Source organism: Ornithorhynchus anatinus, chromosome 17 (genome assembly GCF_004115215.2).
Source record: "Ornithorhynchus anatinus isolate Pmale09 chromosome 17, mOrnAna1.pri.v4, whole genome shotgun sequence".
In the NCBI taxonomy this organism is placed as follows: domain Eukaryota; kingdom Metazoa; phylum Chordata; class Mammalia; order Monotremata; family Ornithorhynchidae; genus Ornithorhynchus; species Ornithorhynchus anatinus.
In genome coordinates, this window is record NC_041744.1 from 33227146 (window position 1) to 33246544 (window position 19399).

At 45.3% G+C, this 19399-nt stretch overlaps 1 protein-coding gene across 2 annotated transcripts; it reads left to right on the top strand.

Moving 5' to 3' along the window:
* Positions 1-588: 588 nt before the first annotated feature.
* TFG (trafficking from ER to golgi regulator) lies at positions 589-19218 on the top strand. 2 transcript variants are annotated; one of them, XM_007657339.3, is made up of 8 exons: positions 589-671; positions 7866-8075; positions 11161-11244; positions 12839-12985; positions 14810-14974; positions 15906-16034; positions 16914-17009; positions 18383-19218. In XM_007657339.3, exons 2-8 carry the CDS (start codon positions 7892-7894, stop codon positions 18754-18756), a joined length of 1179 nt encoding a protein of 392 aa, XP_007655529.1. In that variant the 5' UTR covers positions 589-671; positions 7866-7891; the 3' UTR covers positions 18757-19218. The 2 variants fall into 2 exon arrangements, with proteins under 2 accessions (XP_007655529.1, XP_001514541.1); XM_001514491.4 differs by having other exon boundaries at positions 590-671; positions 15906-16046.
* The last annotated feature ends 181 nt before the right edge of the window (positions 19219-19399 follow it).

A 19399-nucleotide genomic window follows, 5' to 3' on the forward strand; every position in this document is an offset into this window, starting at 1 on the left:
TCCCTTATTACCTTCTATCTTCCCAGTTCCCCAGCTCTTAGAACAGTGTTTGGTACATAGTAAGTGCTTAACAAATACCATCATTACTTTTATTATTATTAGTAGCATCATCCTTTCACCTCACTTCACTTCTCTGGGCCTCAGTTCCCTCATCTGTAAAATGGGGATTAAGACTGTGAGCCTCATGTGGCACAACCTGATGACCCTGTATCTCCCCCAGTGCTTAGCACAGTGCTTTGCACATAGTAAGCGCTTTAATAGCCACATTATCATCCCTCCATTGCGCAGGCGCGAACTCCAGCCCTGATCCGGCCTGGGCCGCGCCTCTTGCGCATGCGTCCCAGCACTCTGCCCGGCGTCTCTTCGAAGACGCACGATTTCCGAACCCTGAATGAATGCGATCGGCTGAATGAATGAATGAACAGAGGCGGGGCTGTCCCCTCCTTTCCCCACTGCGCATGCGTCCGACGTAGAAGGGCGAGGGGCAGCTTACCCCCTCCCACCTGCCACGTATGACGTTCCCGCGAGCGCGCGCGCGTTGGGCCGAATGGGTCGATTTGATTGGCTGGGGCGGGCGCGAGCGCGTGCGCGAGGGACGGGGCCGGCCGGAGAGGAGGGGAGCGGCCGGCGGGAGGGCGGCTCGGCCAGGGAGGACCGGCGGCGGCTGTGAGGTAAAGATGTCTCCCCTCACGGGCGCGGGGAGTCGGGGGCCCCGCCGTGCGACCGGGCTCGGCGTCGGCAGAGAAGGCCCGGTCCCCCCTTCGGCCTTGTGGCGGGGGAGGGGGGGGGGGCTTGGCCTCAGGGAGCACGCGACGCGCGGCCCCGCGGGGGGCCTCTGGGGACGCGGAGGTTTCGCGGCCCCCCCCGCGGCTCTGGGCCCAACTCCACGGGGGAGGGGGAGGGGCTCGCGGCCTCCCCTCCCCCACCGCCGGCGCCATGGGGGAGGGGCTTCGGGGAAAGGAGGGAGCGAAAATCATCATCATCATCATGGTAGCTCATTAACAACCAGCGCTTAGAACAGTGCTGGGCACGTAGTAAGCGCTTAACAAATGCATTGGTGTTACTGTTAAGCGCTCACGCGCCTGGAGGGGAGGGCCCTAAGGGGAAATGACTGAGCGAAAATCATAATAATGATAATGGTATCATCAACCATCAGCGCTTAGAACAGTGCTGGGCACATAGTAAGCGCTTAACAAATGCATTGGTGTTATTGTTAAGCGCTCACGCTCCTGGAGGGGAGGGCCCTAAGGGGAAATGACTGAGCGAAAATCATAATCATGATAATGGTATCATCAACCATCAGCGCTTAGAACAGTGCTGGGCACATAGTAAGCGCTTAACAAATGCATTGGTGTTATTAAGCGCTCACGCTCATGGAGGGGAGGGCCCTTGGGGAAATGTGAGCGAAAATCATCGTCATCATCATGGTATCTCATTAACAACCAGCGCTTAGGACAGTGCCGGGCACGTAGTAAGCGCTTAACAAATGCATTGGTGTTATTGTTAAGCGCTCACGCTCCTGGGGGGAAGGGCCCTTCGGGGAAATGAGTGAGCGAAAATCATCATCATAATAATGGTATCATTAACCATCAGCACTTAGAACAGTGCTGGGCACAGAGTAAGCGCTTAAATGCCACCGTGTCATTATTATGATTAAGTGCTCACGCTTCTGGTTGGGGGGACCTTAGGGGAAATGAGTGAGCGAAAATCATAATAATAATGGTATCATCAACCTTCAGCGCTTACAACAGTGCTGGGCATATAGTAAGCGCTTAACAAATGCATTGGTGTTATTGTTGAGCGCTCACACTCCTGGCGGGGAGGACCCTTCGGGGAAATGAGTGAGCGAAAATCATAATAATAATGGTATCATCAACCTCAGCGCTTAGAACAGTGCTGGGCACATAGTAAGCGCTTAAGAAATGCATTCATATTATTGTTAAAGGCTCACGCTCCTGGTGGGGGGGAGCCTTCGGGGAAATGAGTGAGCGAAAATCATAATAATAATATTGATATCATTAACCATCAGCGCTTAGAACAGTGCTGGGCACATAATAAGCGCTTAAATGCCATCATATCATTATTATTATTTCTTAAGCGCTCACGCTCTGCGGGGGCTCTTCGGGGTAATAAGTGAGCAAAAATCATAATCATCATCATAATGCTATCTCATCAGCCATCAGCGCTTAGAACAATGCTGGGCGCATAGTAATGGCTTAAATGCCATCGTATCATTATTATTTCTTAAGCGCTCACACTCTGGGGTGGGGAGGCACTTTGGGGAGATGAGTGAGCGAAAATCATAATCAAAATAATAATGGCATCATCAACCATCAGCGCTTAGAACAGTGCTGGGCACATAGTAATCGCTTAAATGCCATTGTGTTATTATTGTTTAAGTGCTCACGCCCCTGTGGGGGCTTTTGGGGGAAATTAGTGAGTGAAAATAATAATGATAAAGATGGTATTTGTTAAGCGCTCACTATATGTGACGCACTGTACTATGCGCTGGGGTGGATCCAAGAAAATCAGGTTGGACACAGTCCCTGTCCCATGAATGTCTCATTCATTCAGTCGTATTTATTAAGCACTTATTGTGTGCAGAGCTCTGCACCTAAGCACTTGAGAAAGTACAATGCATCAGTAAAGACTGACAGCCCCTCCCTGCCCACAACGAGCTCACAGTCTGGACGGGGTGAGACAGACATCAATACAAATTAACAGACATCAATATAAATAAGTAAATAAAATGACAGATATGTACATAAGTGCTGTGGGGTGGAGAGGAGAGCAAAGGAAGCAGAAGGGTGTGGGAGATGAGGAAAAGTAGGGGTTAGTCTAGGAAGGCCTCTTGGAGGAGATATGCCTTCAGTAAAGCTTTGAAGCCCATTTTACAGATGAGGGGACTGAGGCAGTGAAGTGACTTGTCCAGGGTCGCACAGCAGAGAAGTGGCAGAGCTGGGATTAGAACCCATGACCTTCTGATTCCAAAGTCCGGTCTCTGTCCACTGTGCCATGCCGCTTCTCGATCAGTGGTATTTATTGAGCACGTACTGTGTGCAGAACACTGTTCTTAGCTCTTGGGAGAGTACAATGCAGTAGAGATGGTAGGCCTGTTCTGGGAGATGAGTGCGTGAAAATCAATCAGTGATATTTATTGAGCGCTTACTCCGTAAAGAGCAGTGTACCTACCACTTGGGAGAGTACAATGCAATAGAGTTGGTAGGCCCATTACTGCCCACGGTGAGTTTACAGTGGTGGAGGGGTGACAGACATTAATTAAAAAAAAAAAGTAATTATGGAGATGGATTTAAGGGCTGTGGGGCTGAGGGAGGGGTGAATAAAGGGAGCAAATCCAAGTGCAAGGGGGACAAAGAAGGGAGAGGGAGAAGAATGAGGGCTTAGTTGGGGAAGGCTTCTTGGAGGAGAGGGGCTTTTAATAAGATTATGAAGGTGGGGAGCAGCGGATCCCAGGGATCCCAAAGATGTGCCTGTGCCTTTCCGCTGGCTCCGGGAGCAGCAGATTGGGGCCAGAGGGAGAGGCCAAGGCTGCGGGGTGGTGGTCCTGGAGCTTGTCTTCAGGGCTCCGAGATGAGCTCATCAGAGATGAGCTCATCACGTGTCTGTCACCTCCATTGTGGCACATAGCTCAATAAATACCATTGATGATGGTAATGGTGATGTATTGCACTCTCCCCAAGCATTTAGTACGGGGCTGTGCACATGGTAAGCACCTAACCCTGCTGCTGAGATGTTGCGCCCTAATCCGGTCCCCCGGTGACCCCAGGACCTTCCCCAGAGCTCCAGGGCCCAGGTTACCCCAGGTATGGCTGAGGAGACCTGGGGAGGGGTTAAAGGGATGCAGAAATGCTAACTCTGATAATGAAGGGCTCTAAAGCAGTGCGGCCCATTCACTGAACAGCCAAGTGAGTGATGTCCGTGCTCATCTCTTGCTTCTGAGTCATGGGAAGATTGGAGGAGGTTTCTTGCCCCTGAACGGGGTGCAGGATTTTGAAATCATTGACAGCTTTGTAGGTGCTGCCCAAAGATGGTTCCCTGGGGAAAATAAAATGGTTTGGAGAAATTCGGTACCATGTAATCTGTTGTTTGTAGCAACTCTGTATTAGATTCCCTTCGGCTTGTGGGAAAAGTTTTGTGTTAATCTGACAAATGGAATCGTGGATGGTACGTGCGAAGTCATGTTGGCCGTGAAAGCGCATGGGATAAGATGAAATGAGACCATGGAAACATTTTAGAAAGATGGGAGAATAGTACGTTGACCTCCCATTAGCCTTTTTGGAGTAGGTTTTTGACAGTTCTGTACTACACACCCACAGGATTTGATGATGTGCAGTGAGTCCAAGGATAATGCCAAGGTTGCATTGTGAAGTGGGGAGGACAGTGGTGTTGTGTACAGAAATGGGAAAGATGGGGTGGACAACGATTTGGATGGGAAGATAAAGAGTTCTGTTTTGGGCCTGTTTAGAGATGTCAGCGGAACTGCAGGGCGTTTGCTGGAGGAACTGCAAGACTGCAGAGGAGGAGAGAGGTCAGGCTGGAGAGGTGGATTTGGGATTCACTGGCATAGAGTTGTCATGGTTGTCATTGGGGAGGAGAAGGACTGATTTGGCTTGGTGCCCTGCCTGGAAATGGGGGAGGAGGATGAGTCCTCAGACCGACCGCCCGTGTCATGTTGGTGCATTCCTGTTGGTCCCTGTGGACTGCTGGGCCCTCCTTTTTTATGGCCAAGTCAGGACTCTGTACCCTGGACCAGTACAAGAATCTTTCACCTTGCCTCCTATTGCCAATCCTATCCTTGCCCCCAGCATAATTGATCTAGGTGTTTACAGAGTTCTCTACAATTGAATAGTGGCAATGAGGGTGATTGTATTTTGTCATGGGTACTGAGTTTGTTGGACGACACATTATAAATGCAAAATCCAAATAGACTTCCCTAGTTCATAAATGGAATCCTTTAATACACCCAAGACCAGAGCGTGTATTAGGATGGTAGAGAGGAAGGGATGGATTGGAGAAATGTCGGTCAGGAAAAACCAGTAGGCTTTGGCGCTGCACCAGATGTGAGAGTTGAACAACAGCCAAAAGTCGAGAAGGATATTGAGGTTTTGGACTTCAGGGACGCAGAGGATGGTGGTGGTGTCATCTGAGATGGTGAAGACGTGTGGGGAGCTGGTTTAGTGGGGATCATTGAGGAGTTTAGCTCTCTACTTACTGCGTTTGAGATGTCAGCAGGACAAAAAGTGAAGATGTCCTGGAGGCACAGGAGATGTGGGGCTGGAGATCGGTTTAGAGGGGAGGGCTAGAGAGATATATTTGGTAGTCATCTGCGTAGAGATGGTAGTCGAAGCCATGTGAGGGAATGAGCTCCTTGAGAAAGTGGGTGTAAGAGCAGAGGATCTAGGAGAGCAGTCTCGGTGAAGCAGGGGGAACCAATGCGGAAGCGGGACCAGGAAAGCGTAGTTGACAGCAAGTAGAGCCAGTTTACCATAATTCACTTCCTTCAGCCTAAGGGAGGGGATCATATTTACCTTCCCTCCCTCCCAATAGTTTTCCAGTCCAGTCCTGTCCCCTTCTGATCACAGAAGAAATGCTGACATAGAGTTGTGGGGGCTAGTGAGTATGGGGCATGGAAACTGGATGTGGTGGCAGATTTAGCATATAAAGAAGTGGTCTTGATTCTTTAGATTGTGAGACAGGAACTGTGTCCAGCTGATTATCTCGTATCTGCTCCAGCACTTAGCAGAGTGCTTTGTCACTTATGGCCTAGTGGAAATTGCACAGCCTGAGAGTCAGAGGACCTGCGTTCTAATGCCGGGTTTGCCACTTCTCTGTTTTATGTCCTTGGGTAAAGCACTTAAACTTCTCTGTGTCTCAGTTCCATCATCTGTAAAATAGGGATTAAATCCTACTCCCTACTACATAAACTGTGAGCCTGACAATAATAATAATAATGATGATAATGGTATTTGTTAAGTGCTTACTACGTGCCAAGCACTGTTCCAAGTGCTGGGGGAGATACAGGATTATCAGGTTGTCCCAGGTGGGGCTCACAGTCTTAATCCCCATTTTGCAGATGAGGTAACTGAGGCACAGAGAAGTGAAGTGACTTGCCCAAAGTCACACACCTGACAAGTGGCGGAGCCGGGGTTAGAATCCACAACCTCTGACTCTAGACTGTGAGCCCATTTGGGGCAGCGATTGTTTCTCTGTATTGCTGTATTGTATTTTCCAAGTGCTTAGTACAGTGCTCCGCACGCAGTAAGCACTCGATAAATATGATTGAATGAATGAATGACTCCCGAACTTGTGCACTTTCCACTGTCACGCTGCTCCTCATCTAGGACAGGCACTGTTTGACTATCTTAGTGCTTAGAACAGTTCTTAACGCATAGACAGCGCTTAACAAATATAATTAATCTTGATATGGATCCTAAATTCTAGCATATTGATCTTTGACTTGACACTGGACAAGTTGGGAAGCAGCGTGGCCTGGGAGTCAGAAGGACCTGGGCTCTAATGCTGGCTCCGCCTCTCCACTGCAGTGTGACCTTAGGCAAGTCACTTAACTTCTTGTTAGCTCATCTGTAAAGTGGGGAATAAGAAGACTGTGAGCCCTATGTGGGACAAGGTGTGTGTCTAACCTTTATCTACCCCAGTGCTTAGAACAGTGCCTGACACACAGTAAGTGCTTAACAAACACCATTTAAAAATAGTTACTTCTGTCAGTCCTAATTGTCCTTTTATAAAATGGATTAGTGATGTTTGCTTTCCTTCTTAACAAGAATATTGTAGGGACTAAGGATTGACTGCAAAGTTAATTTCTGATTCCAAATCTACCATCCATATCAACTTAAAATACCTCTTTAAAAAAAGTCCAGTCTGTTTTTAGTTGGTATTCCTGATCCTAGCAGAAGCCAAATTTAAAAATTAATTTTAGGGACTATTCACATTTATGAGAATGGCAAGTCAAAAGAGAATTAAATGTGGCTTGGTATTCTTGATATTATCAATCACATTCTTTCTCTTGCTATTTAAGTATTCCTCTGAAGAAGACATCAGCGGTTTGATTTGTGTCTCTCTGATCTGTGTTCCTAAAATTATTAAACTCTGGCAAATAATTAAAATAAGACATTTTTCTTTCTGGCCTAATATTCAAACTTTGTTTTCTCCCAGACATAGTTTTTTCCAGTTGTTGGGCAGGTTATTGCTGTCACGAGTAGAAAAAACAACTGAAAATGCTCATTTGTCAGCATCCCCCCCGCAGGAGGCCTAAGGGAGTTGGAAAATGCTTGGCTTACTTCATTGCATGGGTCTACTCAGAACCTGGGGAATGAGGCTATGCATGAGTAATGAAATTAAAGGTTGGGACTCCCTAAAATTCTCTGGATCTGTTGAAAGGTTCAGTGGTTCGATTGTGGTTCAGTGGTTAGAAACCATTGTACACTCAAAATGTAGGACTGATCTTTAGAATTGTTGGTATTCTATTTTATGCCCAAGGCTTTTGTTTTGTCTTTGTTGGTATTTGTTAAGCACTTACTTTGTGCCAGGCACTGTAGTAAGCCCTGGAATAGATACAAGCTAATCAGGTTGGTCAACAGTCCCTGTCCCTCATGGGGCTCACAGTCTTAATCCCCATTTTACAGATGAAGTAACTGAGGCACAGAGAAGTGAAGTGATTTACCTGAGTTTATGCAAGGTCACACTGTAGACAGGTAGGATTAGAAAACAGGTCCTCGGACTCCCAGGCTTCTGCTCTTTCCTCTAGGCCTACTTCTCTCAGTATTTAGTAATTTTATGTGCCAGGAAATGCATTGTAAAATGATTTTCTCTTTGTGTTTTGACAGAGAGATAGAACAACCAGGAGTCTAACATGAACGGACAGTTAGACCTAAGCGGAAAGCTAATTATTAAAGCTCAACTTGGGGAGGATATTCGGAGAATTCCCATTCATAATGAGGATATCACCTATGATGAACTTGTGCTGATGATGCAGAGAGTTTTTCGAGGAAAACTTTTGAGCAACGATGAAGTTACAATAAAGTATAAAGATGAAGGTAAGGATTCTTTTTAATGGTACTGGAGAAGACAAAAATAGTAATCCTTTAAATTGGCAGTAAGCAAAGGTCTATAATTTATCTTTAACATGCAGTGTTTTCTTAGGACTATACCCTTCCATTCAGATTTCATATGCTGGGCCACTCTAGAACAGCTACTAGTGTATGTGCGTTCTTCTAGTAACTCCAGTTTTGTTAATTTACTGTCATTTACAAATGAAAAGTGTCACCATTTGGCATCATTAAGGGACTTGGTTAAGTGAAATAATGTAAAACCATCCATACAGCATAGCCTCAGTGGGGCCAGGTGATGTAGTGGACAGTCAGGGTTTAAGAGAAATAAAGTCCTTTCTCCCTTGGGCAAGTAAAGTTTGCTGCCAGGTACAGTCTGGTCAGTTAGAATTTTCAGTTTTGACTTTTTGTTTTGTTTTGTTTGGATATTTAATGGTAGGCTCGAGATGTGTGCTTTCTTTTCTCTGGGTTGAATCCAAACTGATTTTAAAGACTGAGCCATGAAACTTGGGTGAAACCTCTGCCTTTAAATCAGTCCCAAGGGCTCCGCATTCATTCAGTCATATTTATTGAGCACTTACTGTGTGCAGAGCACTGTATTAAGCGCTTGGGAGAGTACAATGCATCAATAAACAAACACACTCAATAAAAAGACAGGTTAACTGCTCTTTGATTTGTGAACTGGATTTCTGAAACACCGTATCGGTTGAGTACTGTAGTACTGGTTGGGTGAGAAGATGGCTCAGCAGAATTTCGTTTTACAAATGATTTGGGTTTGAAAACTTTAAAATCCACAGTCTCTCCAAGCTTTCAAGTCTCATGTCAAATCCAGTTTTACAGGATTGGATGGGAGGAGGCTGCATAAGGAATTGGTCTTCCCAGTTTACTGTTGTTATTATATTCAGTGTTTACTGTGTGTTGAGCAATGTTCTAAGGGCAGTGGTAGATAGAAACTAATCGGGTTGGGGCTCTCAGTCTAAGTAGGTGGGAACACAGGTATTTTATTCCCATTTTGTAGTTGAGGGAAATGGAGGAACAGAGAAGTTAAGGGTTTTGCCCGTGGTAACACAGCAAGCAGTTGGCAGAGCAGGGATTAGAGCCCAGGCCCATACTCTGTCCACTAGGTCATGCTGTCATCATGCCAAATATCTGCGAGAATTTAATATATCAGCAAGATTCCAAAGTATCTTTTTTTCACTAGAGTTCAGGACTCAAATTGAGTCCAAATTTTTACTGGGAATTACCATTTGGGATTTGAGGTCTGGAATCCCCTTGCATGGCCCTAGGAGTTCCCTGAAAAAAACTGGGAATTCCCCTCCCTGGATGCTCTTGGGAGGGTGGAGAGGAGATTTCCTTTCCCTCAGCCTTGTATGGGACCAGAGATTTCCTTTCAATCCCATGAGTTGCTGGGAATTTCCTTCCTTCCCTGAATCCCCATTTGGGCTACACTGCCTTGAAGCAGGGTGCCATAGTATGTAATCTTATTGCCAAGGGGAAGCTCTGATTGAAGTTCCTGTTGCCAGATTACTTTTGATTCTAGGTTTTCCACTTCCCTCCCCATATTGTTTGCCAGTTCTAGGAAGTCATTAAAAGGAATGTGAACCTTAGCACTTAGTCCTTAATTTATAGCCAGCACATAATACTTTTTACATTTAATCTGACTCAATGCCTAATAAGATATTTGCCCTGAATGGAAACTTCTCAGCACAGCAGAAACATTATTTGTGGTGAAAGCCAAAGAGTGAAAAAAGGCAGGACTGATTTGGACATTATTCGCCTGTTTATTTCTGCCAGTTTTTATGTTGTTGTGAAGGCACAGACTTAATCCCTCTCTTTATCATATGCAGTGTTTTGACAGTTTAGTGAAGTGCCAATTTTAGTTCATGTGCTTCTGGGATTTTCCAGTTTGTAGTAAAGGGATATGCATCCCTATGGGTAATAGTGGGCAAAATCTAACAGGCTTTATTTTGGATCAGTGAACATAGGCTAGGTCCCGAAGTTGCAATTCCAGTAAAACTTCCCGGGATGGAATCTTCCACCTTTAAGTGATCGGTGAGCCTCAGTCCAGTGACCAAGATCTGAGGACTGAGGATTTGTGCCCAGGAGTTAATTGGAATACTAGTGGGTAACATTTGTCCCTCGCTCATTCTTGCCATCCGTGTTCCCACTGGTGCAGTAAGTAGGAGGGCAGAGACATGAATTCTTGGGTGAGGCAAGAATTTTAAATGCATCCCCATTTGTCTCCAAAGCCACTATAGCATAGTGGTCTGTAGGGTTGTAATAATATTAGTCATAACTGTGATATTTAAGTGCTTGCCTTGTGCTATGCACTGTACTAAGTGCAGGGGTAGATGAAAGATGATCAGGCAGGGCTCACAGTCTAAATAGAAGGGAGAACAGGTATGGAATCCCCACTTGACAGATGAGGGAATTGAGGCCCAGAGAAGTTAAGTGACTTGCTCAGGGTCACATAGCAGACAAGTGGTGGAGCCAGGATTATCAATCAAGGGACTGTACTGAGTGCTTATTATGTGCCAAGCACTGCACTAAGCACTTGGGAGAGTACAGTACACCAGTTAGACACTCCCTGCCCGTAACAAGCTTACAGTCTAGAGGATTAGATCCCAGATTTTCTGACACCTCTTATGATTCTGATGGTGCTCACTTGTGTCAAGCACAGTTCTAAGCACTGGGGTAGATACAAGCTATTCAGGTTGGGCACACCTCATTTCCCACATGGGGCTCACAGTCTTAATCCCCATTTTACAGCTGAGATAACTGAGGCACAGAGAAGTGAAGTGATTTGGCGAAGGTCACACAGCAGACAAGCCTGGTCCTTCTGATTCCCAGGGCCCATGCTCTATCCACTAGGCCTCGCTGCTCTGCATTATTTGGATTTGAATTAAAGAGGTTTCAACTGTATAAAATTTTTATTTTGGTTACCTGTTAAATGCAGCTAAAGAAAAGCTCTTTAAGGAGAATCCATTTTCTTGTTCTGTCAACTTGAATTTTAAGGATTAGTTCTATTTTATTGCTGGTCAATATGTAACGGATAGTTTTTAAATATTTGCAGATGGCGATCTTATCACTATTTTCGATAGCTCAGATCTTTCCTTTGCGATTCAATGCAGTAGGATCCTGAAACTGACGCTGTTTGGTAAGTGTGGAAAAACTCATCTGGAGTTAATCATTATTTATCTTTTTGTTGTTGTTGTTGTATGTGTCTGTGTGTGATTCATTCCTTTAGAACCGAGTAGTTTAGAATTGAACCAAGGCAGTCTGACTACAGTTGATGCCTCTTGATTGCGAACATTTCTTCAAAACTATGACAAGCAAGTTAGCCGTTGTATTTATTAAGCATAATGTGCAAAGCACTGTGCTGAGGTAAAGACAGCCTAATCAGTTCAGATAAGGCCCCTGTCCCCCATGAAGCTTACAATCAAAGCAGGGAAAAAGGTAAGAAGAAAAAGAACAAAATGGTAGTGACAATAAATTATAACTTCAACGGGCCAAGTAAACAGGGATATATTAAGTAGCAAAACAGTCGCTATTGGGGGCAGTGCCCGGGCACCTCACTGCTCAAGGCAAAAGTTAGCAAACCTTTTCACCATCTCAATTGCGGGGAGAGCATGTCCTCTTTGGGGTTGGGACTTCAATTCCTCAGTGGTCGATGGCAACTGGGAAGCTGCCCGAGGCACTGGCCAGACCGCCCTACAGACCCCAGAGTTCCCATGACACAGGGATTCAGGGCTAAGCCTGGTGAGCATCTGCCTCGCCTCCTCAAAATGACCGGCAGACATTTAGGAGCTTTTACAGTGCTGCTGCCTTAACTACCATTCAGCAGTTTTTTGAGCATCCATTGGCTCTTGGTCGTTCTTACCTCTGTGGGGACTTGTCAAATATAGATTAATAGTAGGGTTTAAAGCATACCCTTCCTCCTAAATGGAGGTTAATGGATAAAAAAGCACCAATAAATACCATTTATGATGATAAAAAAAAAATTGAGGGTCTCCTTCACCTGTAGATGAATATAAGCAATGTCTTTAAATGTTACGAAGCAGAAGTATCTTGCATCCGCAGTATTTATTAAGTAATCTTGTAGGGGTTTGAGAGAGTCCACTAGGCTGGAAAGATGTGGTTCCTGCCCAATAGGGGTTTACCATCATATGGGGTGTGACGGGAAGTTGCAGAGTGCAAAAATACAATATGAGTAGGACATTGAGCACATCTGATCTGATTCTTTGAAAAGAATTGTCATTGTTTTCCATGAAAATCCCAATCCTGAAAGTAACCCAATACATTTTACTATTTAAAAGATAGATTGTGTTCTCCTAGGGCCTTTTCTTGGGGAAGTAATCCCCAAGAGCATTTTGCTAGAGAGTAACTATTTGAGGAGCTACATAACATTCAACTTAGGATATCTTCTGGTGACCAGAACCTGGAGTGGGGCGATTGAAAATGATTGCAATGTAAGTGTCAGTGCACTGTAATGAAAATGCAGAATATCAATTCATTTGGGAAACAGTTGTGATCATTTTTTCCAACCCTTTTGGATAATTGCCTCGTGCTTCTCATTACGAACACATTGGATGTCAAATTCCTTCTGAAAAGCAACGCTGGGAGAGCATTAGCCTTTCTTTCAGTTAAGGCACATTTATTTGTAAAGCACTGAAAATCAGTGTAAATATAATATATGCTTCAGTATAGTGCTTTTGTTTTGAAGGATACTAATATGTTTTTTGGGCTTTTAGTTAACGGACAACCGAGACCTCTGGAATCAAGTCAGGTGAAATACCTCCGTCAAGAACTGATAGAACTACGCAACAAAGTGAACCGCTTGTTGGACAGCCTAGAACCACCTGTTGAGCCAGGACTTTCCACCAGTCTCCCTGAAAATGGTAGGCTTACGCTCTTATGCCCTTGTTTTGTTGCTTGGGGTTAGCCAACTTTTTGATAAAGCTAAATGCGCTCAGCCCTCCTATAATGTAGTAGTGTTAGACTGTAACCTCTTATGGGCAGGGAACGTTTCCACTGATTCTGTTGTACTCTCCCAAGCACTTAGAGTGCTCTGCACATAGTGAGCACTTAGTAAATACCAATGTTTGATAGTGTAATTTTTTTCTTTTTTTTTTTTATAGTGCTATTTATTAAGTGCTTACCCTGGGTTAAGCCCTGGGTTAGGTGCAAGATTATGAGACCTGACCCAGTCCTTAGCCCACATGGGGCTCATAATCTATTTTATCATCATTCTCTAGATGGGGAAACTGAGACGGAAAGAGAGGTTTTGACTTGCTCAAGGTACCACAGTAGGCCAGCGTTGGAGCTGTGCCACCCAGCCCTGGGTTCTTTCCACCAGACCACTCTGCCTCCTCTTGGAGTATCTCGTATCGTAGAAAAAGTTGAGTCACGTTACTCAGGCAAGCGGTGCTAGTCAAGGCATGCCTACAGCCATTCCTTGCCTTTTGGCAAGAAAGTTCTCCTAATATTTCAGTAGCATTCTAGCTGAATCTTGTAACAAAATGCATTGCAGCAGAACTGGGTGTATTAAAAACTCCTTGTACTTTTCATATGTTAACTTTTGTCCTTTTACTTAGACATTGACCAGGATGGGAGGGAAAGAGACCCTTTTTCCAGGCTTTTCCTTCTCTTCCTTACAAACTGCATGTCAGTCTGTTGTATTTTTTGAGCATCTGCTGTGTGCAGAGCACTGTGCTAAGCACTTGGATGAGTACAATATCTCAATGAATGGCACATTCCCTGCCCACAGAGGCCTAGAGGAGGAGGCAGACATTACTCTAAATAAATTGCAGATATGCACATTAGTGCTCAGGGGGGATGAATAAAGGACTGCATGGCTCCCTTGGCCCTGGAATTGAGCAAGGGCCTCTGGATATGAGTCAAGGCTTCTTGTCCCTCTGCTGACTATGGGGCTGGAATTGGCAGGGTTCCACTAGGCTTCTTTCCCCTCAACCCTGCCCCGGAGCCTAGTGGGAGCTCTGCAGGTGAAGCAGTGGCTCCACTTGCCTTCACTGGCTCCAGAGCCCAGCTCCTTATGTCTTGCTGGACTCAGGTGTTGGTGGGGACCTTTTTGTGCCTCCAGCTGGGCTAACCAGGGCTCTCTAAAGCCCCAGAGGGGGTCCTGAGACACAGTTTCAACATCTTGAAGCCATGGCCCCCGTTTATCCCGTCTCTCAAAATGAAAAGTCGGCACCATGGAGGAGGACTGCCAAGAGGGAAAGGTCTGCCTTTGTACTGGGACTTCCAATTAGCAGGAAGAAGACAAGCAGGCTGGGATTTCTTTGTCTTGTCCGTGGTCCTCATTGATTTAGATATGATGAAAAATGTACTCCCTGTTGCTCCTGCTGTCCACTTCTACAGCGGGTCAGGACTTGGGCGGTGCTCCTGGGACGGGGCCAGGCCCAGATTATGTTTCAGAAAATGGGTCCCTGAGTTGTGGCCTGGTAATCATATAACATTATTCAGTTGTTTGTGTTTGAAAGAAGTCTGTGATCAAATAGGGAACTAGTCTTCCTTTCACTTGGGGTTAAGAATTTTTCTGTTTTTTTAAAAGGCATTTTAGTGGGCATAAGGTCTGGTATTTCCTTCAGTGGTGGAAATGGGAAGTATTCACAAGCTCAGCAGTAAGACATTTCTTTTCTTGTGTGATTTAGTGTTGTGTTTTTTTTCTCTCCCCTCCTTCCCCCCCCCACCCTTTCTTTTAGACACTGTGGATGGCAGGGAAGAAAAACCTGCTGCTTCTGATGCTTCTGGGAAGCAGTCGACTCAAGTGATGGCAGCAAGTATGTCTGCTTTTGATCCCTTAAAAAATCAAGATGAAATCAACAAAAATGTTATGTCAGCATTTGGCCTTACAGATGACCAAACGGGTGAGAAAATAGATTTTATTAAAAATAGAAAAAAATTGAAATCTTAGATGTCCTAGGATCTTGACTCAGAATTATAGTATTTGTTATGAACATTTTTGTTTCAGTGGGTGAAGTTCTGGTAGTTAAAGTGCTTTTTGTGAAGTGTGCAAATGGTTTCCATGCTGAAAAATACTCTTCCTTGGTTTCTTCCTTTTCAGGGTTATTCACCTTTTTCAGATACCTACACAATGTGGGCAGTTATACAGTTTGCCTTTTTGAAAAGGCCATATTGAGCCGTGCCTTATTGAGTCAGCTCAGTGGTCCATCCAGCCCAATAGCGTGTTTCTGACAATGACTTAGGCTTCTGACTCAAATGCCTTATCATGGATCTGTCACTCATCTGTCTAGAACCTTCTTGGGCAAGTGCTGTTAAGACAAAGCATCATAGAGGTGTAAGAACCCTTGAGAAATCGTCTATCCAACCGGGGGATGGTAATTGATTTTGCAATATGATATTTCCTTAGCTTTTTGAATGATATCCCCTTTTTACTTCTTGTCATCATTCAGAGCCCACCTATACCATGATGTTTTGGTTATTTTCTTAATTAGAATTTGTTTCTGTTGTTTTCTTACTACTGTGCCCAGGGTCACACAGCAGACAAGTGGTGGAATCCCTGGCTCTGCTGATCGATTGTAGATAATGTCTTCTTGTTGAAACAGAGGTCTCCACCAGTTGGTAGTCAGTCGGTCGATGTAGTTTGAACAGGAGAAGTGTGGGCCCTGGTGTGAGCCCCAACCCAAGGGCTAAACAGTTGCCCCTTCCAGTGGGATGGACACGAAGATCGCTGTGGGAGGGAAGCAAGGAAGGAACTAGCAGGAGGGGGTGTGTGAATCCTAGTTTGCAACCAGAAGCCGGGATCTGTTCTGAGAAAGGTGTGTCTGTTCTCCTCAGGACCACCCAGTGCTCCTGCAGAAGAACGGTCAGGAACACCGGACAGCATCGCTTCCTCCTCCTCTGCAGCCCACCCACCCGGTGTTCAGCCCCAGCAGCCTCCCTATTCGGGAACCCAGGCACAAGCAGGTCAGATGGAAGGTACAGAGAACTAACCTCTTGGGACATGTCTTCTCAGCGGTCTTCTTCATGACAGATGACTAGGACTGGGTTCAGGACCTTACAGTTTAAGCGTAACAAACTGGAGGCTTTTACTGTGCTGCCCACCAATGTTTTGGGGGCAGTGGGAAGTTTTTAAGAATCAAATTTCCATCAGAATACAGCAGATGGAGCTCTAGCTTCAAATAACGTGCTGCCTAGTAGCATGTTTTTGTACGTGGCAATAGCAAAATCACTGCTACAGCACTTTTAATACAGTTTCAGTAAGATCGCACTCGTGTTGTAAAACTCAGCTGAAATCCTCAGTTCAAACTAGGATGTGGCTAGTCCGGATAATCGAGTGTTTGGGAAAACCAAACCCTATACTTTTGCTGCTATTGTTTACATAAGTTTACAAGTAGCTCTAGCTGTAACTTTAATGTAAGTGACTCAGTGCTCTCTCTTTTTTTCCTCTAAGTAGTTTTTTCATCTATAATAGCACAGAGAGGCTTAAAGTTATTCAGCCAGGAAACAAGTGCATCAGTAAGGGAATTCTGTGCCCCTGAACATTCTGCACAGCACCTCAGCAAAGTGAGATTTCTTTCCTTCCTTTCTTTCTCCATAAAACACAGGTGAAAGGAATTCACAATCAAGCCCCATCCTCTTCCTTTTGTCCTTTTCATAGAGGTAACAGAACAGCATATTAGCTATTAATAGAGGTAATAGAAAGGTCGAAAGTGCAAGACTGTGTGGCCACGCTGTCCCTTTTGAAGACTGGTCCCAAGAAAGGCATGGCCTAATGAATTATTACCCTGAGGTTGCAATTATTTCAGCTGGGTATTAACATTGTCCTGTGGTTTTAACTTCCAGGACAGATGTATCAACAGTACGCAGCACAGGCCGGCTATGGTACTCAGCAGCCACAGGCTCAGCCCCAACAACAGTATGGTATGCAGTATGCAGGAGGTAAGCAGCTTGGGTTTGGTGCCACATATGTATGTAAGGGCTTGCTGAACACTGGGAACACAAGATAATCAGGTTAGTCGCTGTCCCTCTTGGAGCTCACAGCATTAAGTAGAAGGCAGAGCTGGGATTAGAACCCAGAAAGCACATGCAGAGCCACCATCAGATAAGTGAAATTTAAGGCATTTTTCCTAAATAACCTGTCAAATGTAAAGAGCATTTTTTAGAGCCTTCTTAGGAGGAAAACTATTTCCTCCCCCCCCCGAACAGAATACCTGTGAACGTAATGCCACAGTCAAATTGTTCCAGAAATCGGAAACTCAGAATGGTGTTAAAAGTTGGGGTCGTGGAGGCATGACCTTTAGTTTCTCTGAAGCTGCAGTTCGAATTCCACAGTCCACCTGTGGAACCCCAGGTCCCCTTACCCGTTTTTAGACTGAGGTTCAAGTTTCTTTCGTTAAAGAAACCTTTTGAATTAGTTCAAGAGCCGAGTCGAAGGTGAGTGCAGAATATACCCCGATGTGTTCTTCGTTCAAAGATGTGCATATCTTAATAATTCTCTTATGTATCTGGTGTTTAATGCTGACAGGATTCCAGTCAATGGAGAGGTTTCATTGCAAGTAGCTGCAGGTGTGTTTCATGGTAGAGCTAAAACTTTTCAAATGAAGCAGATTAAAATAAATTGCATCTGGAGCAAAGGAAAGAATCCCCCGGGGCACAGGTCTCAGGAAATTATCGAATCGTGCTGATCGGGTGGGGGCGTGGTGAGAGTGTGTTTTGATGGGGAAAATTGTTGAGATACTTTAAAAATATTTCAATATTTCAAAGAGAGGCAAAAAAAATATGATGATTCCCAGAAGGAACTAAAGAATTATAGGAACCATTAATGCAGTGGGTTATTTGTAAGAACAAGCTATAAAATACCACCTCAGCACTATAGAATGTCTTTTCAGTGTTTGAAAAATACCCGCTTTTTCACAGTGAGTAGCACTGTATACAGACACAAAGCCCCGTGCTGTGCAGTGCAGCGTGGAGGCGAGGTTGCTTTTATCTGAACCGCCTTACTTAATGGATTAATGAATTTTAGTTTACCTCTTCTATCCTTCATGTCGTAGGCCCTCGGTTTTAGTGACGGCACACGTTTTTGTTCTGCCCTGCCGTAGAATTTGAGACATGGGTCCCCTTGCTCTTTCTGCCAAATAATACAAGCAGGGATTTCTTAATCTTGCTGGTGTCATCAAACATGTCTTTTAAAATTAAGCTTCTGGTCAGTTTAGAATCCTAATTATGGTGATGGTTATTTTTGAAATGAACAGAATTTCCCCGAAAGGCCGTCCGTACTAATGTGCTAATGTTTTTCCCGTTGCCTTTTTCAGCCAGCTACGGTCAGCCAGCCGGCCCGCAGCAGTTCCAGAACTACAGCCAGGCCCCGGCATCCCAGGCCCCCGCTCCTCCGGGCTTTTCAGGCCAACCCCAACAGCTGCCCGCCCAACCTGCCCAGCAGTACCAGGCGAGCACCTATCCCCCTCAGAGTTACACCACCCAGCCGTCCCAGGCTACCTACACTGTGGCCCCTGCCTCCCAGCCGGGCATGGCCCCGAGCCAACCGGGGGCCTACCAGCCCCGGCCCGGTTTCACCCCCCCTCCTGGCACTATCATGACCCCCCCTCCGAGCGGCCCGAACCCCTACGCCCGTAACCGGCCGCCCTTCGGCCAGGGCTACACCCAGCCTGGGCCTGGCTATCGATAATCTGGGCTTGAAAGCGTCGCTGCTTTCTCGTCTCCCCCACCGCCAGACTCTGATATTACCTTTTAATTTGTGTTGAAGTTCCGAAAGTTGGAAAAAAAATAAGCAGCGCATTCTTTACGGTATCACTGTTGTCGTTAAATTAATTATAATTTGCTGGAACAAAAGACCAAAATGAATCTCCCCCACCCCCCACCCCCCCAGCTTTAAATCGCGTCAGCTTCCTCGTTTATTTTGGAACACTATCCTAAATGTGTGTAAAGTGATTGGCATTTCTAGCTTGCCTCGTCAGAAGGATCTTAAAATGCTAGTTTGGGACTTAGCCAATTGACCAGATTTGTTTTTACTATTAACGTGATGTACTAAATTAGATCCACGGGGGGTGGGGGGGGGGTGGGGGAATAGGTATTATGTACAAACTGTAACATTTACATTGAAAGGCTAATAAAACGATCGAATCCATTACATGTAGCGTAATTGATCAACTCGTCCAGGATATTTGTGGGGAAGCGCTTGTCGGTGAGTTTGTCTCAGAATGAGGTGTAGACATTTAAACCACAAGTCCCTGGAGAAATAGAGCTGTTAAAGAAGTTTCACTGAGAGCCAGGAAAAAGCAATCATTGGAGAGAAAAATCCCTCTGTGAGG

Bases quoted from the DNA above. Each gene is read 5' to 3' on its own strand.
- TFG (XM_001514491.4), top strand. From the start codon at position 7,892: ATGAACGGACAGTTAGACCTAAGCGGAAAGCTAATTATTAAAGCTCAA. The intron at 11,245-12,838 runs GTAAGTGTGGAA...TTGGGCTTTTAG, and splicing joins CCTGAAACTGACGCTGTTTG to TTAACGGACAACCGAGACCT. The intron at 12,986-14,809 runs GTAGGCTTACGC...CCTTTCTTTTAG, and splicing joins CACCAGTCTCCCTGAAAATG to ACACTGTGGATGGCAGGGAA.